A 17,210-nucleotide genomic window follows, 5' to 3' on the forward strand; every position below is an offset into this window, starting at 1 on the left:
TACACCAGTTATATGTTGTGGTCTTCTTATCGTGGTTTACTCCCATCAGTTTCTTGTGTCCGGTTTTGTTTACATCTAGTTAAGAGTGTATCACTTTTCCTTTAACGAGCTATACTACTGTATACTTTTTATGCAGGGAAAGGAAGGGCACTTGTTAGTTTCCCTCATGCTGCTAGAAGAATGGATACACTAAACAACCTGCCTGCTACAAGTAAAACCTGGTAAGTTTATTGCTGCTTTTACCATGTTATTATTCAGTATCTTCGATTTTTTTCTTTTCTTCGCATATAAAAGATGGAGTTTTCAATATATTATGTTTCACTAGCTCGTTGCATGCATTTAATTCTATATAAGTGGATGAGTCTCTATTAGTCGTTGAAACCTTATTTTTCTTGCATCCAATCACTCTGATTCAAAACAGCAATTATTTGTTGTTTCTTCTTCATTTTTCAAGTTATTGGATGAAAGACTTGCCTTAAGTTGTCTCGGGTTGAACCTTTAGATGTAATTTGCGTCTCTTGAAACTGAGTATGTTCCCATTGTGTGGGCTTGATCCTTAGATATGTTGACCCAGATTGTTCCATGAGAAAATAAAATTTTACAAACTTGGTCTGATTTGGCATTTTTGCGTAAAATAAAATTTTGTTTTGTTTTTGTTGGACGTCTTCCCTGATTCGGGTATTCACAATTTTACTTTTGGACATGAAATTTTACAGTATGAGTTACATGAGAAAATGAGATTGTGGATAAGATTTGTAAAAATATTAGAGACAGGCATAGATGGCCATGGCATGACATCGCCTGATCATTGTTTCTTTCTTATCCTTAATCCTAAAAATAAGAATTAAGTGGTGTATTGTATTGTGCACCAGTTATATGGGTGCACGTAAAAGTGCACTGTTTTTTTTGTGCTTGTTATACGAAGTGTATATGCTTGTACACCAATTATATGCACTGCAGTACATAGTTGTACACCATTTTTAGGTGGCCAATTGGCTAAATATTTTGAAAATATTTTTTTTTAAATAGGTCAATATTGTTTTTAGCATATAGCTTGGACTTAAATTATATCTTTATCTTGTTATTTGACCTAAAAATGTCGTTGAATTTCCAGGATTTTGCGCCTCAATCTCCAAGTTTTAATAGCTGATGTCATAAGTTAACTGCAGAAGCAAGTGATCAAGTGAGTGCAGGTGGGAAGACTGTTCTGACTTCCTAGACCAGTGGTAAACAAGTTTTAAAGTCTGATCCTAGATATTCTAATTAAGATGCTGAAGAAAGAAAGAGAGGCTTTGTGGCGCCTAGAGGAAACGCTGCGAAAGCAAAATATTGAATCCGACTTTAGGGAAGACAATCCACAGATGCAAAGAGTATAAGCTATCTTGATTCATGGAGGATCAATGAGACTTCATGGATGGAGTTAGCTACGAGGTTAGTTTTCTATTCCACCAAGTGTCACTTTTATTGTTAGTTGGCATGTGATAGTTGTAGGGTATCTCAATATGTACATAGTTGTACACTTTATGATTGTTAATGTGTATATCGTTGTACACATGTTTATTGTTAACGTGCATCAATTTTAGGTGTACATAGTTGTACACATGTTATTCATTTTGAAGTCTAAGAAATTAGGCAAAGCACTAATGTGTACATTATTGTCCATATATTGATTATTTAGGTGTACATAGTTATATACTTGCAGAACTATATTTTATATAAACAAACCAAAAATTAGGGAAAGCACTAATGTGTAAAGGTGTTGGATTTTTTATATGCAAAGTAAGCTTTGAAATTCAATCTCCAAAACTGAAATTTGACTATTGTGTTGTTCGCAGGGTTCAAGCAGATCGAAGGTGCTTCCTTTGAGCTGTTCGAGGAAATTCCCAACAGAGTTTCCGGTTTCACAGTACTCGGTTGGTGTTCTTCACCTATATTTCTTCTTGGTTTCAATGGTTCGAGTTGTAACATACGGAAATGTATTCACTTAGTATAGGGATTTCACATGTAATATATATTAATAAAACATGTAACGTTAGAAGCTGTGTATCTTATAACCTCAAACACTAATGCACTCAATAAAGTATGTTAATCTCCGGCACTAAAATGAAGTGGCAATACAGGTAAGTGAGATGATTACATATACTTTATTGATCAAAAACCTTATTAAAATGATGTGGAAACTACATGTATACATATTTGTACACCTATAATATAAGTGTACGTTTTCATACACATGTGACAGAAATTATATGTATACATAGTATCCCACTTTAAGAATCTTAATCAAATTTTAGTGAACAATCATTTTTCTTTTTTTGGATATCGAATAAGTGATGCTATGATTCACTGAATGTTGGTTATGACAGAAATAATAAGTGTATATTGTTGTACACATGTCTTTGATTTTGCTTCCGGTTACTGACTAACATTTGTAAAATAAATGAATTTTTTTGTCTTATATATGTCACTGATTGAAAATGAGGTTCTAGTGAATTACTAATTATCATAATTAAAAATTTCACATGTCACCATTACCGTGTAGATTAAGTGGTCCATAACTAATTGTTTAAGTGGACATGGGATTTTATGCGATTCACTGCCCAATCTAGCAATAATGCTTAATCCTAAAAGTAAGAATTAACCGTGTATTTTCTTGTACACTAGTTATATGGGTGCACATAAGAGTGCACCTTTTTTTGTGCTTGTTATATTAAGTGTATATGCTTGTATTCCAGTTATATGTTGTGGTCTTCTTACCGAATTTGGTTTACTCCCATCAGTTTCTTGTATTCGGTTTTGTATACATCTAGTTAAGAGCGTATTAATTTTCCTTTAACGAGCTATACTAGTGTATACATTTCGTGTAGAGAAAAGGAAGGGCACTTGTTAGTTTCCCTCGTGCTGCAAGAAGAATGAATACACTAAACGACTTGTTTGCAGCAAGTGATGTTATCTCTTACATTATGCTTTGACTAATATCTTCCTACATTGTACTTTGACTAATGAAACTTACATGGCCAAAAACTACTTTCACAAATTAGTTTACGGTTGGATATATTAATTGGCATATATGCTCAATGTTTACCAGCTTAAATAGCTCGGTTCTACGGCTGGATCTGCATGCTCCGCACCTTTATATCATGGTAACTATTTAACTATTTAATTCTTGGTACTACAATAAGGAACTAGAAAAGATGCAAATAAATGGAGATGACCGTTGCTTACCTATTGCTCATGATACACTAGTACAGAGTGTTAAGCTGGTTAGTGGGATCCAACTATTGTCGGTAGCAAAAGTTCATATATGTGAAAGATAGGGATGGGGATTCGGTGAATGTAAAACCACAAGCTTGTATCTTCAAGGTGGAACCTCCTGCATAGGAGTATATCACATTCACATTAGTGCCGGCATTTTATGGCATTTTGCATAGTTTCCCAATTTCATGTCTAAACCACAACATTCTTGGTGTAAGAGTTTTCCCCTTTTAACAATATGCAATATAAATTTTTTTTATGGTACAAACTTTCGCCGCTTCATGAGTTACTTTCAAATTCTAATTGCAATTGTGCAGGGTTGGTTCATGGAGTTACTGATTTGGCATGATCCTGATGCTTACGATGTTTGTGGACCTACTTTCTACTCCTGGTGTGACTGAAATTTTTAATTCTAGTTAGTCCTTAGATGGACGATTCAAGTTGTATGAGGTGTACAAATTAGGGGACATGGTCCTGTCTTTGGATTTTCTGGATTTATGTAGGTGTATATGTTGTACACCAATCTAAATTACAAATTTTAGAAAATAAAAATTATATAGTAATATGAGTACTCATTTTGTAGCTATCGGAAAGAGCTTTCTGAATATATAAATTTTGCGAATTTTGGACAAACGGTTAGAAAGATAAATTGATTTTTTTTTTATACTATTTAAAACTGCTGACATCATCGTGAGTCACTTTGGACTAAATTGTAAACTAGGAAGGCTATTTATACATTTTCCTTAAAAATGGACTAATTTGTACCTAGTTGAATGGATTATGACTAAGTAGTATATTTTGATGGATTTTGGACTAAACCGTATTTTTCCCTTTAGGGAAATGGTTTGGCATAGGTTTTATCGTGGACACCCTACAGCGCGGTCATCGAGTATAATGTTTTTGTGGCTCACATCGTCAGCTTTAGATTTCAGCACAGGCGGGTAGAGCCGTAGAGTACAGCCCATTTCCCCCTCTCTTGAGACTGCCTGAACCTGATTCTTCTCTCGACTTTGTACACACACAGATTTGTCAAATTTGAAGTTTGAAGTTTAATTTGAAAGTAACAGGCAGAAAAGACAGACTTCTTTTGTACCACTCAAAACAGAACTGCATAATGAGAACGTCACTGAAAGTGGGAAATGAGAAATGGTTATTTTGGTCCAACCAAGCAACGCCCATAAATTTCCTACTATAGGGGTTCCGTACAAGGATCACTGACTGAAATGATCTCATTGTTTTTTAGATTGTTCAATAAATATGAATTCCAGTTTTTGTCTCCCTTACCTAAGAAAGTCGGCAACGCCATAAAGACAATCTTTTCCCTTTAAGAAAAAGCTAGCTTTCCACCATAGATTCTCCCCCCACAAAACACTCCATATTAATAATAAATAACCTAATTTGATGGATCTTACTTTAAAACGATGCTTCCTTCTGAAGATTTTCTTTTGAACTTTTGGAATTATGCTTCATGCTATTTGAACCAAAGAAATGGAAGTGTTCTGCTCCTCCAATCTAGCGGATCGACATGAGGCCTAGGTGTTAGGACAAACAAAGGATAGGCGTTCGGACCACTTGGCTATCCCTTGCTGTTTTTGCGAGTGCTTCACACCTTTTGAGCCAAGCCAATGCAGCTTGTTATTTCTTTTTGGTGGTTTTTGGTTTTGGGACAATCTCAAATTTGGTTCAAGTATCATTTTCGGAAACTCCCGTCATCAACTCTTTCATCCGTGTCATGAATCATGATTCTCAAGTTTTATTCCTCTTCCTAACTAAACATCAAAATCTCAACACTCACCAAATGATCCACCAGAGAGACTGACGGACACGTTGTACTACTGTTTCATGTGAGTTGAGGAATCAAATCAATGAAGTGGCATGACCCATTCCAATCATAACCTTGTAGTAAAAGTGAAGATCTATCTGTAAAAAGTTTTCATGCACAAATTTCAAAGCAACAGTTGAATAGGACGGTTTCATGGTGGAAACCAACATGGATACACGCCTTTCTGTTAATTAGAATCAAATTTAATTATTAAAAGAATTCTGTAAGGTCGAAGTCATGCACTAAAACATGCTTAATTAATAAATTAAGTAATAATCAAACTACATTTTTATGATTCAACGTACTAATATACACGTGTCATGATCTACTTTACTTTAAATTTACGTCCTTTAATCATTTTTTCCCATCTTCTTCCAAGTAGTTAAGCTGTATTGTATTCGATTTCAATCATCACACCTCTCTGTTTCTCTCTGTTTTTTTTTCTCTCTCTCTCTAGATTAATTTTTTAGAGTTCAATTTGATTCATGGCAGAAAAGGTATGTAATTCAATCATCTTTCATAATTTCCCCTACCCATTTAGTGATTTCTATGCTCTTTAAGTATATTCTTTCATTTCAGAACTTGTGTTTATCACGTTATTCAACTCTCCTTTGAATTCCACTGAGCAATTGTTAAGTGTAATTATATCGAGTAAAATGAGTTAGCTCTTGATAATCTTGATCATAATAAAGTTCTTAATAATCTTGTATTGGTTCAATCAATCTGATTGCACAAGTTCCTTGCATAAAATACTTACAAATTTGGGGTTCTCTTCGGGTCTGTGTTTCAACATTTGTATCGTTTAAAGACTTAGATCATCGAATATTTCTGTTAACAAAACTTGGGTAATGACGGAATTTATTTGTTGTTTCAGAATTCAACAATTGTGTTGAAGGTTGATCTTAATTGTTCAGAATGCTGCAAGAAAATCAAGAAAACTCTATGTAGACTCAGTTGTGGTAATCTCTTTCTCTACGTCTGTGTGTGTGTACCTTTTGACATTTTAATGTTGTTCAATTGGAGAACTGTAATTTAGTCTCATGTTGTGTTTTTCATTAGAAATTCGGAGCCAGATAATCGATAAAAAGACGAACACAGTGGTGATCACTGGTCCGTTTGATCCCAATTGCATGGCCAGGAAGCTATGTTGCAAGGCAGGAAAAGCGATCAAAAGCTATGAAATCATACTTCCTAAACCGGACCCACAGAAAGAGCCTGCTCCTGCACCAGAACCAGCTCAAAAGAAACCAGAACCAGCACCTGCACCAGCTCCAGCGCCAAAGGAACCAGAACTAGCACCTGCACCAAAGGAACCAGAACCAGCACCGGCACCTGCACCAGCACCAGCAGCAAAGGAGCCAGAACCAGCACCGGCACCAGCACCAGCGCCTAAGGAACCACCAGTACGTGTACCAATCATATTTGAACCTGAACCAATAACAGTTCCTGGATTTCCACCAAATTTCGGGACATGTTGTGGGCAATGTTATCAAGGACATGGTGGAGGGCCATGTTACAATGGTTTTGGAGCACCACTGCCCTTTTTCGATGATTATAGAAGGCCACCATCACAACCACAGCAGCCATGTTTTGATGGTTTCGGAAGGCCACCACCGCAACTACAACCGTGCTTTGATAATGGTTATTATGGAAGAAACAAGGGTTATGTTCGTTGTGATTATTTTAGTGAAGAGAACCCAGCTAGTTGCACAATAATGTGAGCAAACTTGGTGGTTGGTCACTTATATCTTCAATTGAGTTTTGGTCACATAAGATGCCTTATCTAGCGCAAATGATGATCAATAAATATTTTTTAATATATAAATTGTATGTGTCGTGCAAGGATGCCCTACATACGAGAAAAGCTCGATTTGTTGTACCCTTTTGGTTGAATTTAAGAGATATATCTGTCGACAAAATATTCGTGGGTCTTTTTCTTATTTTTATGGGCATGGAAGAAACTCTGAAACTTATCATTTGAGGATTGAGGTAGAACGTAATTCGGCAATTATTTTATTCCGGTAGTTGAGGAAAATGATACAAGCCATAGCTGTTTTCCCATAAGCTTATGGACTATGGACTACTTGGAGAAAAAAATGACCCAGCATTTTATTATAAATTTTTGATATAGCTAAAGCTGAAATAAAGTAGATATGAAAAAAATGGTGGATGCATGAGCATGACCAAAGCAATGCCGAGAATACTAAAACCAATCTTTTGATAACAAAGTGAAAGGGAACGTGAAAGAGATCAAACTTTCTTCATCACTGGCCTCTGGGTATAAGAATTGTATGGCCCCATTGGACCTAAATTAGATTTTAATAAATCATACATGTGGAATGTTTTTTTTTAGAGTTTTTCTTTGTTTTCTTTCCTGTCAAGATCGTTAATTAGTGTTTTCTCCCCTGCCAAGATCGTTAATTAGCGTTTTCTTCCCAAAAAGATTGAAATTAGTGAATCCTCCCATTGTTAGGAATTCCGTCCGCTGTTTGGTTAGCTGAGCCAGCTGTTGTGCGCGCGTGGCAAAAACTGTACACGTGTTTTCGGACCTTCCCAAAATAGATCTCACACGTGTAAGGTTGAAGATGAATCATCTGGACGGTCGGAAATCTTTTAAAATTGTGTTGTTGGTTGGATAACAGTCACTTTCTCTTCATTTCCTCTTCCCATATGTATATAAAGAAGAAGAACGATTGATGAAACACACTACCATTAGTTTTCTGAAAGTGCACAATCTGAAGAAAGAAATAGCTTAAGTGAAGAAGGAAACACGAATCAATGGGGATTCATCATCCAGCTCCACCTGTAAGGTAAGTGATTCCGCCATTAGGGGAGGTAATGCTAATTAGTATATTTACAGTGAGGAGGAAACACTAATAAAACTATACATTTCCAATGTAGATGCAACTGCCAAATTTGTAAATCACCTTCACATTCATCCATGAAGTGCCCATTCCTGTACTCAAAATGCAGAAAATGTGATGGTATTCGCAGGTTATGGGAAGCAAATACTGATGCTAACAAAGGAAGGAGATTCCTGAAGTGCCTAAATCAACCATTCTGTAATGAATTTCAATCGTTAGATTAGGTTGTGCAATCACCAACAAGATCCACACAATAATCTATGGATGGATATTTCAAGTGTGGTAGTGATTCTCATTGGGTTTCAAACTGTCCAGAAGCTTCACCTACATCCAAGAAACAAGTGAAACCTATTGATAGGTGTGATGGATGTTTTCTCAAAGGGAAATATGCAACTGAAGAAAAACATGACATGAAAATGATTCTTGATTCAGAAGTCAGTGATGAGTTATTTGATGAAATTTGTGTGAGATTCAAAGGTGTGATTGTAGAAAAAGTTGGAAAAGAAGCTGAAAAATGAGACTGCAATGTTTAACAAAATGTATTTCATTACTTAGATCAAGGATTTCAATTTTTAAATTGTTGTGTAATACTCCCTCCGTTTCAAAATAATAGGCAGGTTTGTGTGTAATAATCCCTCCATTTCAAATTTACACACAAACCTGCATATTATTTTGAAACGAAGGTAGTAGTATCTAGTAATGAAATAAAAAGCAAGGCATTCATAACTAATCCTCAAACCAAAACAAAAGGAATGCCTAAAAACAAAGTGTAAAAGTTTTCTTTGAAATAACAAAAAACATGACAATCTTACTGAACTAATCGTACTTATGTCGGATCCTACCTATCTCCTGATCGAGCTTGTGTAGGTAGATGTTGCGCGGTAGGGCCGATAGTAGTACACTGTGTGGGATGGAGTCAGGGTCGTTCATTTTTCGGCGTCCGGCTCCTAAAAGTTTCTGGGTGTGATAAAAGAACTTGGGATCGTCGATCTCTTCCTTCAAGATTGGGATAAGTCGATGTCGGTCGATGATGTGCTTCCTGATGTCGAATTCCAAAAACCAGCGAGAGATTCCCCACTCTTCTCTATCCGTCTTAGGGCCGAGGCCATCTTGGTGGCTTGAACACCTGGGATTGTGGCCTGCTTGGTTCTCTCATTCCATCTGGCTAAGATCCATACAAATGCTGGAAATTTCCAATTGTTGCAGTCCTTGTGACTGAATGAGGTGCAGACCTGCCTCTACCTTGTGTTGGTGCAGTTGTAGTTGTACCAAACAACTAATATTCAAAGCATTTGCCCCTGCCTTGTGTTGTTGTTGGTGGTGTAGAAGCTCATCTGCCTATGTCTTGCGCTGGTGGTGGTGTTGCAGAACTACAATGGGTGCAACACCTCTTTGCCTTCTTATATGACTCTTGTCCTTCAACATCAGATCTTATCCTATTAGTTCTAGGTTTGCCCACCTTTGACTTGAACTTTGGTCTATTGACCTCCATTTCAAGCTTAAATGCAACACAACAACATATTCAGTACAACATTATTGCAACATAACAACATATTCATTACAACATAAATGCAACACAAAAACATATTCAATACAACTTTATTTCAGTTCAAACTCGATGCAAATTAAATTGCAAAATTCACCTCAATCCATCTATCTTGACTAGCACATGGTTCCACCCTTCCACCATAGGCCTTTTTATATGTAGAAACTTTATGGTATTCATCAACCAAGCTAACAGAGGTAGATAAACTAGATACGTTATTAGATAAACAAAAAAATAATAGAAGTGATGGACAACCAAGCAATGTCAGGAGTTTGACTGACCTATTGAGACCCATTTTTAGATGACTTTTGGGAATGTCCGGAAACACGTGTACAGTTATTTCCACGCGTGCGCAATAGCTGACTCAGATAACCAAACAGTGAACAAAATTCCTAACGATGGGAGGATTCACTAATTTCAATCTTTTTGGGGAGGAACGCTAATTAGCAATCTTGGCAGGGGCGGAAACGCAAAGTAGTTTTTTTTTTAAAGTTAGCATTATGGTATTCTCGTTACTATAAAGTAGTATTTGTATTCTCGCAATATCATAACTCTACGCAATCACAAGCCTAAAACATATACCCACATGTAAGTCGAGAATCTACAATCACTTGTGTAAAACTACAAGATTGTTAATATTGGTTTCAATTTTTTTTTTGCGGTGTACCAAAATATATATATTACAAAAAATTTATTGTCTTTGGATTGGTATACTCCCAAACAAATTGGCACCCTATTAACAGGCTTGCAAAACCACTAATAAAATTATGCACAGTGCACTATATAAACCAACTCTTGTGAAAGTGTTCTTCAACAGATGCGTATGTGGTTATGCAGTCATTGCATGACCTTACATGCCTGGAGAACCCCCTGTAAAGGTTTGGAAGGAGCTCGTCACGATGCCATAGCTGGTCCCTTCAATGGTGCTTCAGCATATTTTCTCATACACGGTATTGTTAGGCCTGCCTTGTCTGTTTTGAATGATGTTGTTGTTGTTAGTGAGGCTGCAGCTAGGTGTGTTGATAGTGTTGCACTAATTGAATCTGTTGAGGTTAATGCTTCATAGAAACTTGTACCAGATGAGTCTTTCTCTCTTTCGCCTGACTTGCTCAACGCTGTCTTCCAACGTCGTTTTACCACAGTCTCCAATATACCACATCAGTGTAGGTTAGGTTTCTCTCGAGCCTTGAAGACATACCTGGATAATGTGCTTTGTAAACCTGCTGATTTGTCGGCCTGGATTCATTTATTGCTGCTTCCCATCTGCATACTAATGTGTAGACCTACACGATCGGCTGAAGAGAAGTCTTCTAACATGAAGCAACTTCAAATTACAGCCATCCAACATGCTTTACTTACTTGGAAGGAACCAATGGGCTGCTTTACGCTGATCTCCAAGATTTTACGCCTCTCATGCCAACAATACTCAGCTAAACGGGATAGCAAAAAAAAAGCCAGATGTGGCTAATTTAAGCACTTTCCGTAAGAAGATTGGTTACGGGCATTTTGCAGCTGTGATTCGCGTATTTTCTTCAAATGGGGTTGCACCTCGCAGCGAGATTATTTTGACTGAATTACAAGCCAAACACCCTACAAGTCCTCCATCTTATATTCCGGATGATGTTGCTAGTGGTGACCCAATAACTGTTGAATCAAAGTCTGTCCTTGGTGCCATCAAGAGTTTTCCTAGAGGTACTTCTTGTGGTCGTGATGGTTTGGGTGCACAACATTTGGTCGACGTATTGAGTGGTGCAGCAGCGGCAGTTGCGGACGAGTTGGTGGCTTCGATTACTGGGGTTGTCAACCTTTGGTTGGAAGGTAAGTGTCCTAAGGTTTTAGGAGTGCTTATTGCTAGTGCACCCCTTACACCTTTACTCAAACCCGGAGGTGATATTAGGCTAATTGCGGTTGGTACTATTTGGCGTTGTTTGGTCTTTAAGGTGGCTGCCTTTTCAGTTGGTAAGGACATGATATCTTACTTGGGGTATTATAAATTTGGTGTTGGAGTTCCAGCGGGGGGGAGAAAGTATACTTCACGTTGTCAATGGTTTGCTGGAGTTGAAAGGTCACTCGGATAGTATGTCAATGTTGCTTATTGATTTTTCGAATGCGTTCAATATGGTGAGAAGGTCTTATCTTATTAAAGAGGTCCGACTTCATTTCCCAGGTATTTCTCGTTGGGCAGAATTTTGTTATGCTAGGCCTGCTAAAATTTACTATGACCAATACATCTTGTCTTCTGCGCTCGGTGTTCAGCAAGGCGATCCTATCGGTCCCCTTTTGTTTGCTTTGACACTTCACCCTCTTGTGAACTTCGTTGCTTCTCGTTGTAAGCTTGATTTGCACGCCTGGTACTTGGATGATGACACTATCATCGGTGACACAATGGAGGTTGCCAGAGCTTTGAGTATTATTGAATCTAAAGGACCGAGCAGAGGTCTTCATCTTAATATAAAGAAAACTGAGCTCTTTTGGCCTACACCTGATCCACGTATCATGGAGGTAGGTGTTTTCCCCATGGATATCGGTAGGCCTAGCAAGGGAAATAAGCTTTTGGGTGGACATGTGAGTTTGGATTTGGACTTCATGAGTGACATGGTGCTTAATAGGGTGAATAAGATTATTCAACTAATCTATGTTATCAAAAAGCTCAAGGACCCCCAAAGTGGGATATTGTTACTCCGTAACTGTGTCGGTGTATCCAAACTAAATTTTTTTATGCGTACTACTAATCTGGCAGCTCTGCAACAGGCCTCTGACCTCTTTGATGACCACTTGTTCCAATATCTGAGGCTTTTAATCATGGGAGGTGGATCTGGATCTGGGCCTTTGCAACAGAGACTGGCTACTCTTCCTATCAAAGATGGTGGTCTCGACATATATACTATGGCAGACACTTGCACCTATTGTTATCTTGCCTCTCAGAGACAGACTACCTTGGTGCGGAAGGTGATACTTGGTAGCTCTTTCTCCACGGATAATGGGGTTCCCTATCAATTGGGTCTTCAGAAATTCATTCAGGTATGTGGTTTGCCTTCTACTTATTGTGTCGATGACACTGCCCCCCCTTCTATGCACTCCATGATAGTCACTTGTTTTGATACAATTAAGAATCAAATACCCGACCAATTTACTTTATCTGCAAGAGACTCCATTCTTCAGCAACGCAACCAGATCAAACATGCTCAAGATTACCTTTTGGATGTTCCGATAAGTGGTTTAGATCAGTGCCTTGGTCCCATACAGTTCAGAGCAGTAATTTGCTATCGTCTTGGTATCCCTTTATTTGTTGAGGATGGGTTGTGCTCTTGTTGCAATAGGCTTATGGATATCTTTGGTGATCACGCGCTTCACTGTGCTAAAGATTTTGGACTAAAGTTCCGCCATGACTTAGTACGTGATGTAATTGCGAATATTTGTTTCAAAGTTGGTGTTCCTGCACAAAAGGAAGTTGCTTTGGGTTTTTTGTCAGATAATAACAAGGATTTATGTCCAGCGGATATCCTTGTTCTCAACTGGGAAAACAACCAAGATGTGTGTATGGATGTCAAGGGTGTCTCACCCTTTACTGGAGATGGTGTTCGTGCTTTCGTCCCATGCCAGGCTATTTCTAAAGCAATTTCGCGTAAACGTTCTAAATATTTGAATGAATGTGCTTCGCATGGTTATGGTTTGGGTGTTCTAGCTTTTACTACCTCAAGGGAACTTAATGAAGATACTGTATGTTTTTTCAAGAGTCTGAAGAATTTTTTAGTTAGCCATGACGTTGGTAGTGGTCTACGTAGTTTTATTTTTCACAGATTGGGTGTTGCCATTCAAAAAGGGGTTGGTGTTCAACTTGTTGCTCGGCTACCAACCAAAAAATCTTTAATTTGAATCGAAAAACTAAATTTCTTGTATTCTTGTGCGAACCTAAATATTTGAAAAATCATTATTTATTTTTATTTTTTTAAAAGTGTTTTCATTTTCATTCATGGCTTCAAATTGATTACATTGTGGTTAAGAAAATCAAGAACAAGATTACAAGTAATAAAAACTACATTCAAATATTCCTTTGTGAAGAGAGTTGGAATATAAAAAAAGTTTCAAATACATGTAGAGATCCGATTAAATCGGAAAGATGATGGTAATTTGAATAAAATCCCACCATTTGATAGATATTCTTCTTAAGAAAAAGATGATTATCAAAAAAGAGAGTGTGATGCTCATATTAATCTTGACAACTTCTAAAACCAAAGGAATTCTTAGATCTCTTTTATTCAAAACGAGATTCAATTTTTGCTGGTGTGATACGAAGAAGCTCTTCACCATAATGTACCCAACATCAAGAAGGCCATGAAGACCAAGAAGAAACGTCACAAAAACGCATATAACGTCATTATGAAAGCGAAGGAGAAATCCGAAACGGCAACAAAACATTAAAGAAAAGTGATAAAACTAAATCCTAATCCTACTAACCTACTTGAAAACAAGGAATTGTTAGAAACGTGAAACCTGCTCAGATCCAACTCCAATGAGCTAGATCTGAGCGGGAAAGGGGACGATGACTTGGATTTTGTTTAGGGTTAGAGAGGGAAGAGAGAGAGTTGAGAGAAAGAGAGGATACCATTTTGATGTTTTTAATATGGGTTATTTTGTTTTTGGTACTCAGGTTTTGTTCATCTTTTGAGTTTGGTCTAACATTTGTCCAACTTGGTGTTTGGTACCTGAAATAGACGTTGACTGGTGTTGACTCGGTTTAGGTCTTGACTTCTAGTTAATAATTATACAAAAACTTAAATTAAATTAAATTAAATCTAATTATTAATTAGTTTACAATTATACCCTCATTTTATTAAAGTCCACAATTAATCCTATACCATCCAAAATTCACTTCATCCACCCGTCTTCTGTTCCTCGTCGAAACCCATCACTGCAGCCACCATCCCCTTCACTTTTTCTTCTACCTTCTCATTACCAGTGAAACCACCATCACACCATCCACTCACCTTCTCATACTCACAACCACCTTCTTACGTTTTATTGCTCACCCATCTTCTCTTTCTTTTCCAAACCCATAATACTTCTTAAATCCAGTGGACTCCCCATTTCTTTCATCTCAGTCTAATTTCTAGGGTTTCATAATTGGGGAAATCCAATAACAAATAAATCATTCACTAAACTCTAATTTCACAATTCCTACTTAAACGAAATCACAAAAGAAACGAAATCAAATCACCAATAGTAAACAGAATGATTTGAGGAAAAATTGATTGAGAAGACTGGAGGATTTAGGAACAATTGATTAAAAAGAAGGGTGCTGTGAAGGTCATGGTGGTGGTTCTGTGAAGGTCGTGGTGGAAATCAGTTCTACATCCATGGGGCTTCCCGAAATTCTGAGGCGGAGGATTAATGAATTTGTTAATCTCTTACCGTAGGCTAATATATTTGATTACTGGATTAGGTATCAGAGAAATTTCAAATTTGTTGAATATGGAAAACGGTTGTATTTTGAATTTTGATTGCTGCGATTATATAAGTGATTTGTGATATGGTTTGATTCTTGATTTGCCAATGGAGGTTGGGTTTGAAGAATAAGCAGTTGCTGCTGCTAACGGAGGAAGCAAAATACAAAGTTAGGGTTTGTTGATGGTGTAAATCAAGACCGTAGGCTATAGTGTTTGATCATAACCATTGGATCCTAGACCAAATTGAGGGGTACACTTGTAAACTCAGAATTTTACACTATTTTTATTTTATAAAATTAATTAAAGTCTAGTCATAAACGGTCAATGAAGGTCAACATTTTATCCAAATACCAAACACCAAACTGGACAAATGTTAGACCAAACTCAAAAACTGGACAAAACCTGAGTACCAAAAACAAAATAACCCTTTTAATATCGTTTGAACTTAACGATACCTAATACGAATATGTGCTAAGAGCATCCACAGTGGGCGAGTATAACCAAATTTTTGGGATGAGATCGTAACACAGTGGGACGGAGTAAAGATTAAATCCCAACCAAAGATCAAATTCCAGACCAAATATGGTCGCGACCAAATCCCAAATTCTAATATAGTCGGGCGTAAATTTAAAGTACGCTTGTTGCTGGGCGTAAATTTAAAGTACGCTTGTTAACGGGCGGAGATTTAAATTACGCCCGATGAAATTTTAATTAAATAAAAAAAAAAAAAGAATGAGGCGGACTTTTAAAGTCCGCCTGATGAAAGTTGCAAAGAATGGGACGGACTTTTAAAGTCCGCCTGATGAAATTTTAATGGGGCGGACTTTTAAAGTCCGCCTGATGAAATTTACAAAAAATGGGGCGGACTTTTAAAGTCCGCCTGATGAAATTTTACAAAAAAAAATGGGGCGGACTTTTAAAGTCCGCCTGATGAAATTTTAATCATGTACCGTTGCGTCACAACACGGACTAAACCCAAATTTTGGTCTTTTTTTTGATCTTTGATCTTTGGTTTTGATCGCACCACTGCAGTTGCTCTAAGCACACAAAAATCTTAACAACCACAACCCTATATATGCTACAAGTCGTAGTCCTAGAGACGTTACGAAAGCATTTTGTGTGCACAATATATTGCAATATTGTTGAGTCGGTTCTACTTTGTAATTATACTCCAAAGAGTATCATGAAAAATAATTACAAATCCATTGTGATTTAATTAATGAAAGCTGTTAAGAAAATGAAAAGCAAGTATAGCGTTAAAAGAATAATATTCAAAAGAAAAAAACCAAAAACGATATTTAGATATTAGATTCATGACTTTCATAATAACACCATGTATGGAAACCCATGAATAGTTATGTTTCAACGAAGACTAATCGATTCAAAACAGATACCATTTTCAATAGATTTGTAAGGAGTTATTTTGGGTGTTTCTATTTCATTCAAACTCAAAATACGAATTGTTGAGGTTAAATCTCTTCAAATTGGTAGGAATTACGGAGCCAATCCAACCTAGCCTGGGAGTGGTATGCAAACTAAAGGACATCTTTATATAATGAATTATCCTAAAAGAGGAAGTGAAAGTAGTTTCACATGATCCTCTAATATGATGACGATCTAACTATAACCTTAATAACCATCAAGAAAGCAGTTGTAGAGTTTCCTACAAATGTTTTTAACAATCGATCAATAAAAGATAAGGTAAAGTGATCTCAGTTAGTGGTTGAATTAATATTTCTTCTTTCAATACAAATTCTCCAACTGATTTGCACACAAGTTGGAACTCAGTCATTTTTTTTGTTATGCAGCAATGTGACTCCTGACTTCTTGGGTACCAATTCTACTAGGTTCACACACTTTCTATTATATATGGGGTAGACCACTCTTACATCTAACAATTTGAGATTTTCAATCGTTACTACGAGGGTTTAAATGAAATAGAACTTCTCTAGTGGGATTTGCTCCCTCCTTGATATCAGTGAATGAACTATATGGTTGTTTTGTATTTCCGCAACACACGAAGAAATATTTCATCTCATGGAGTTGTAGGTCTTTCGCCATAATTTATTGATAATTTTTCCTTATCATCTGATTACATGTATTAAAGATAATCTGGAAGAGTTTCCTAATATATCTTTGGAGCATTGCAAGAGAGGTGATAAAAGCATTTCACTAGAAAGTGGTTAAGAAACATATTAAAATATTATACTTTGCTGATTATTATTGTAATAAATTAAGAGAAACGGTGGCCTCATCAGTTACATCACTATTATCAA

General features: G+C 36.8%; 1 protein-coding gene across 1 annotated transcript; it reads left to right on the forward strand.

Moving 5' to 3' along the window:
- The first annotated feature begins 4,968 nt into the window (after nt 1-4,968).
- Nucleotides 4,969-6,996, forward strand: LOC113302183 (skin secretory protein xP2-like). The gene is made up of 3 exons (XM_026551037.1): nt 4,969-5,574; nt 5,952-6,036; nt 6,137-6,996. Exons 1-3 carry the CDS (start codon nt 5,563-5,565, stop codon nt 6,796-6,798), a joined length of 759 nt encoding a protein of 252 aa, XP_026406822.1. The 5' UTR covers nt 4,969-5,562; the 3' UTR covers nt 6,799-6,996.
- The last annotated feature ends 10,214 nt before the right edge of the window (nt 6,997-17,210 follow it).

The sequence above is a fragment of the Papaver somniferum genome, chromosome 1 (assembly GCF_003573695.1).
Source record: "Papaver somniferum cultivar HN1 chromosome 1, ASM357369v1, whole genome shotgun sequence".
NCBI classification, from domain to species: domain Eukaryota; kingdom Viridiplantae; phylum Streptophyta; class Magnoliopsida; order Ranunculales; family Papaveraceae; genus Papaver; species Papaver somniferum.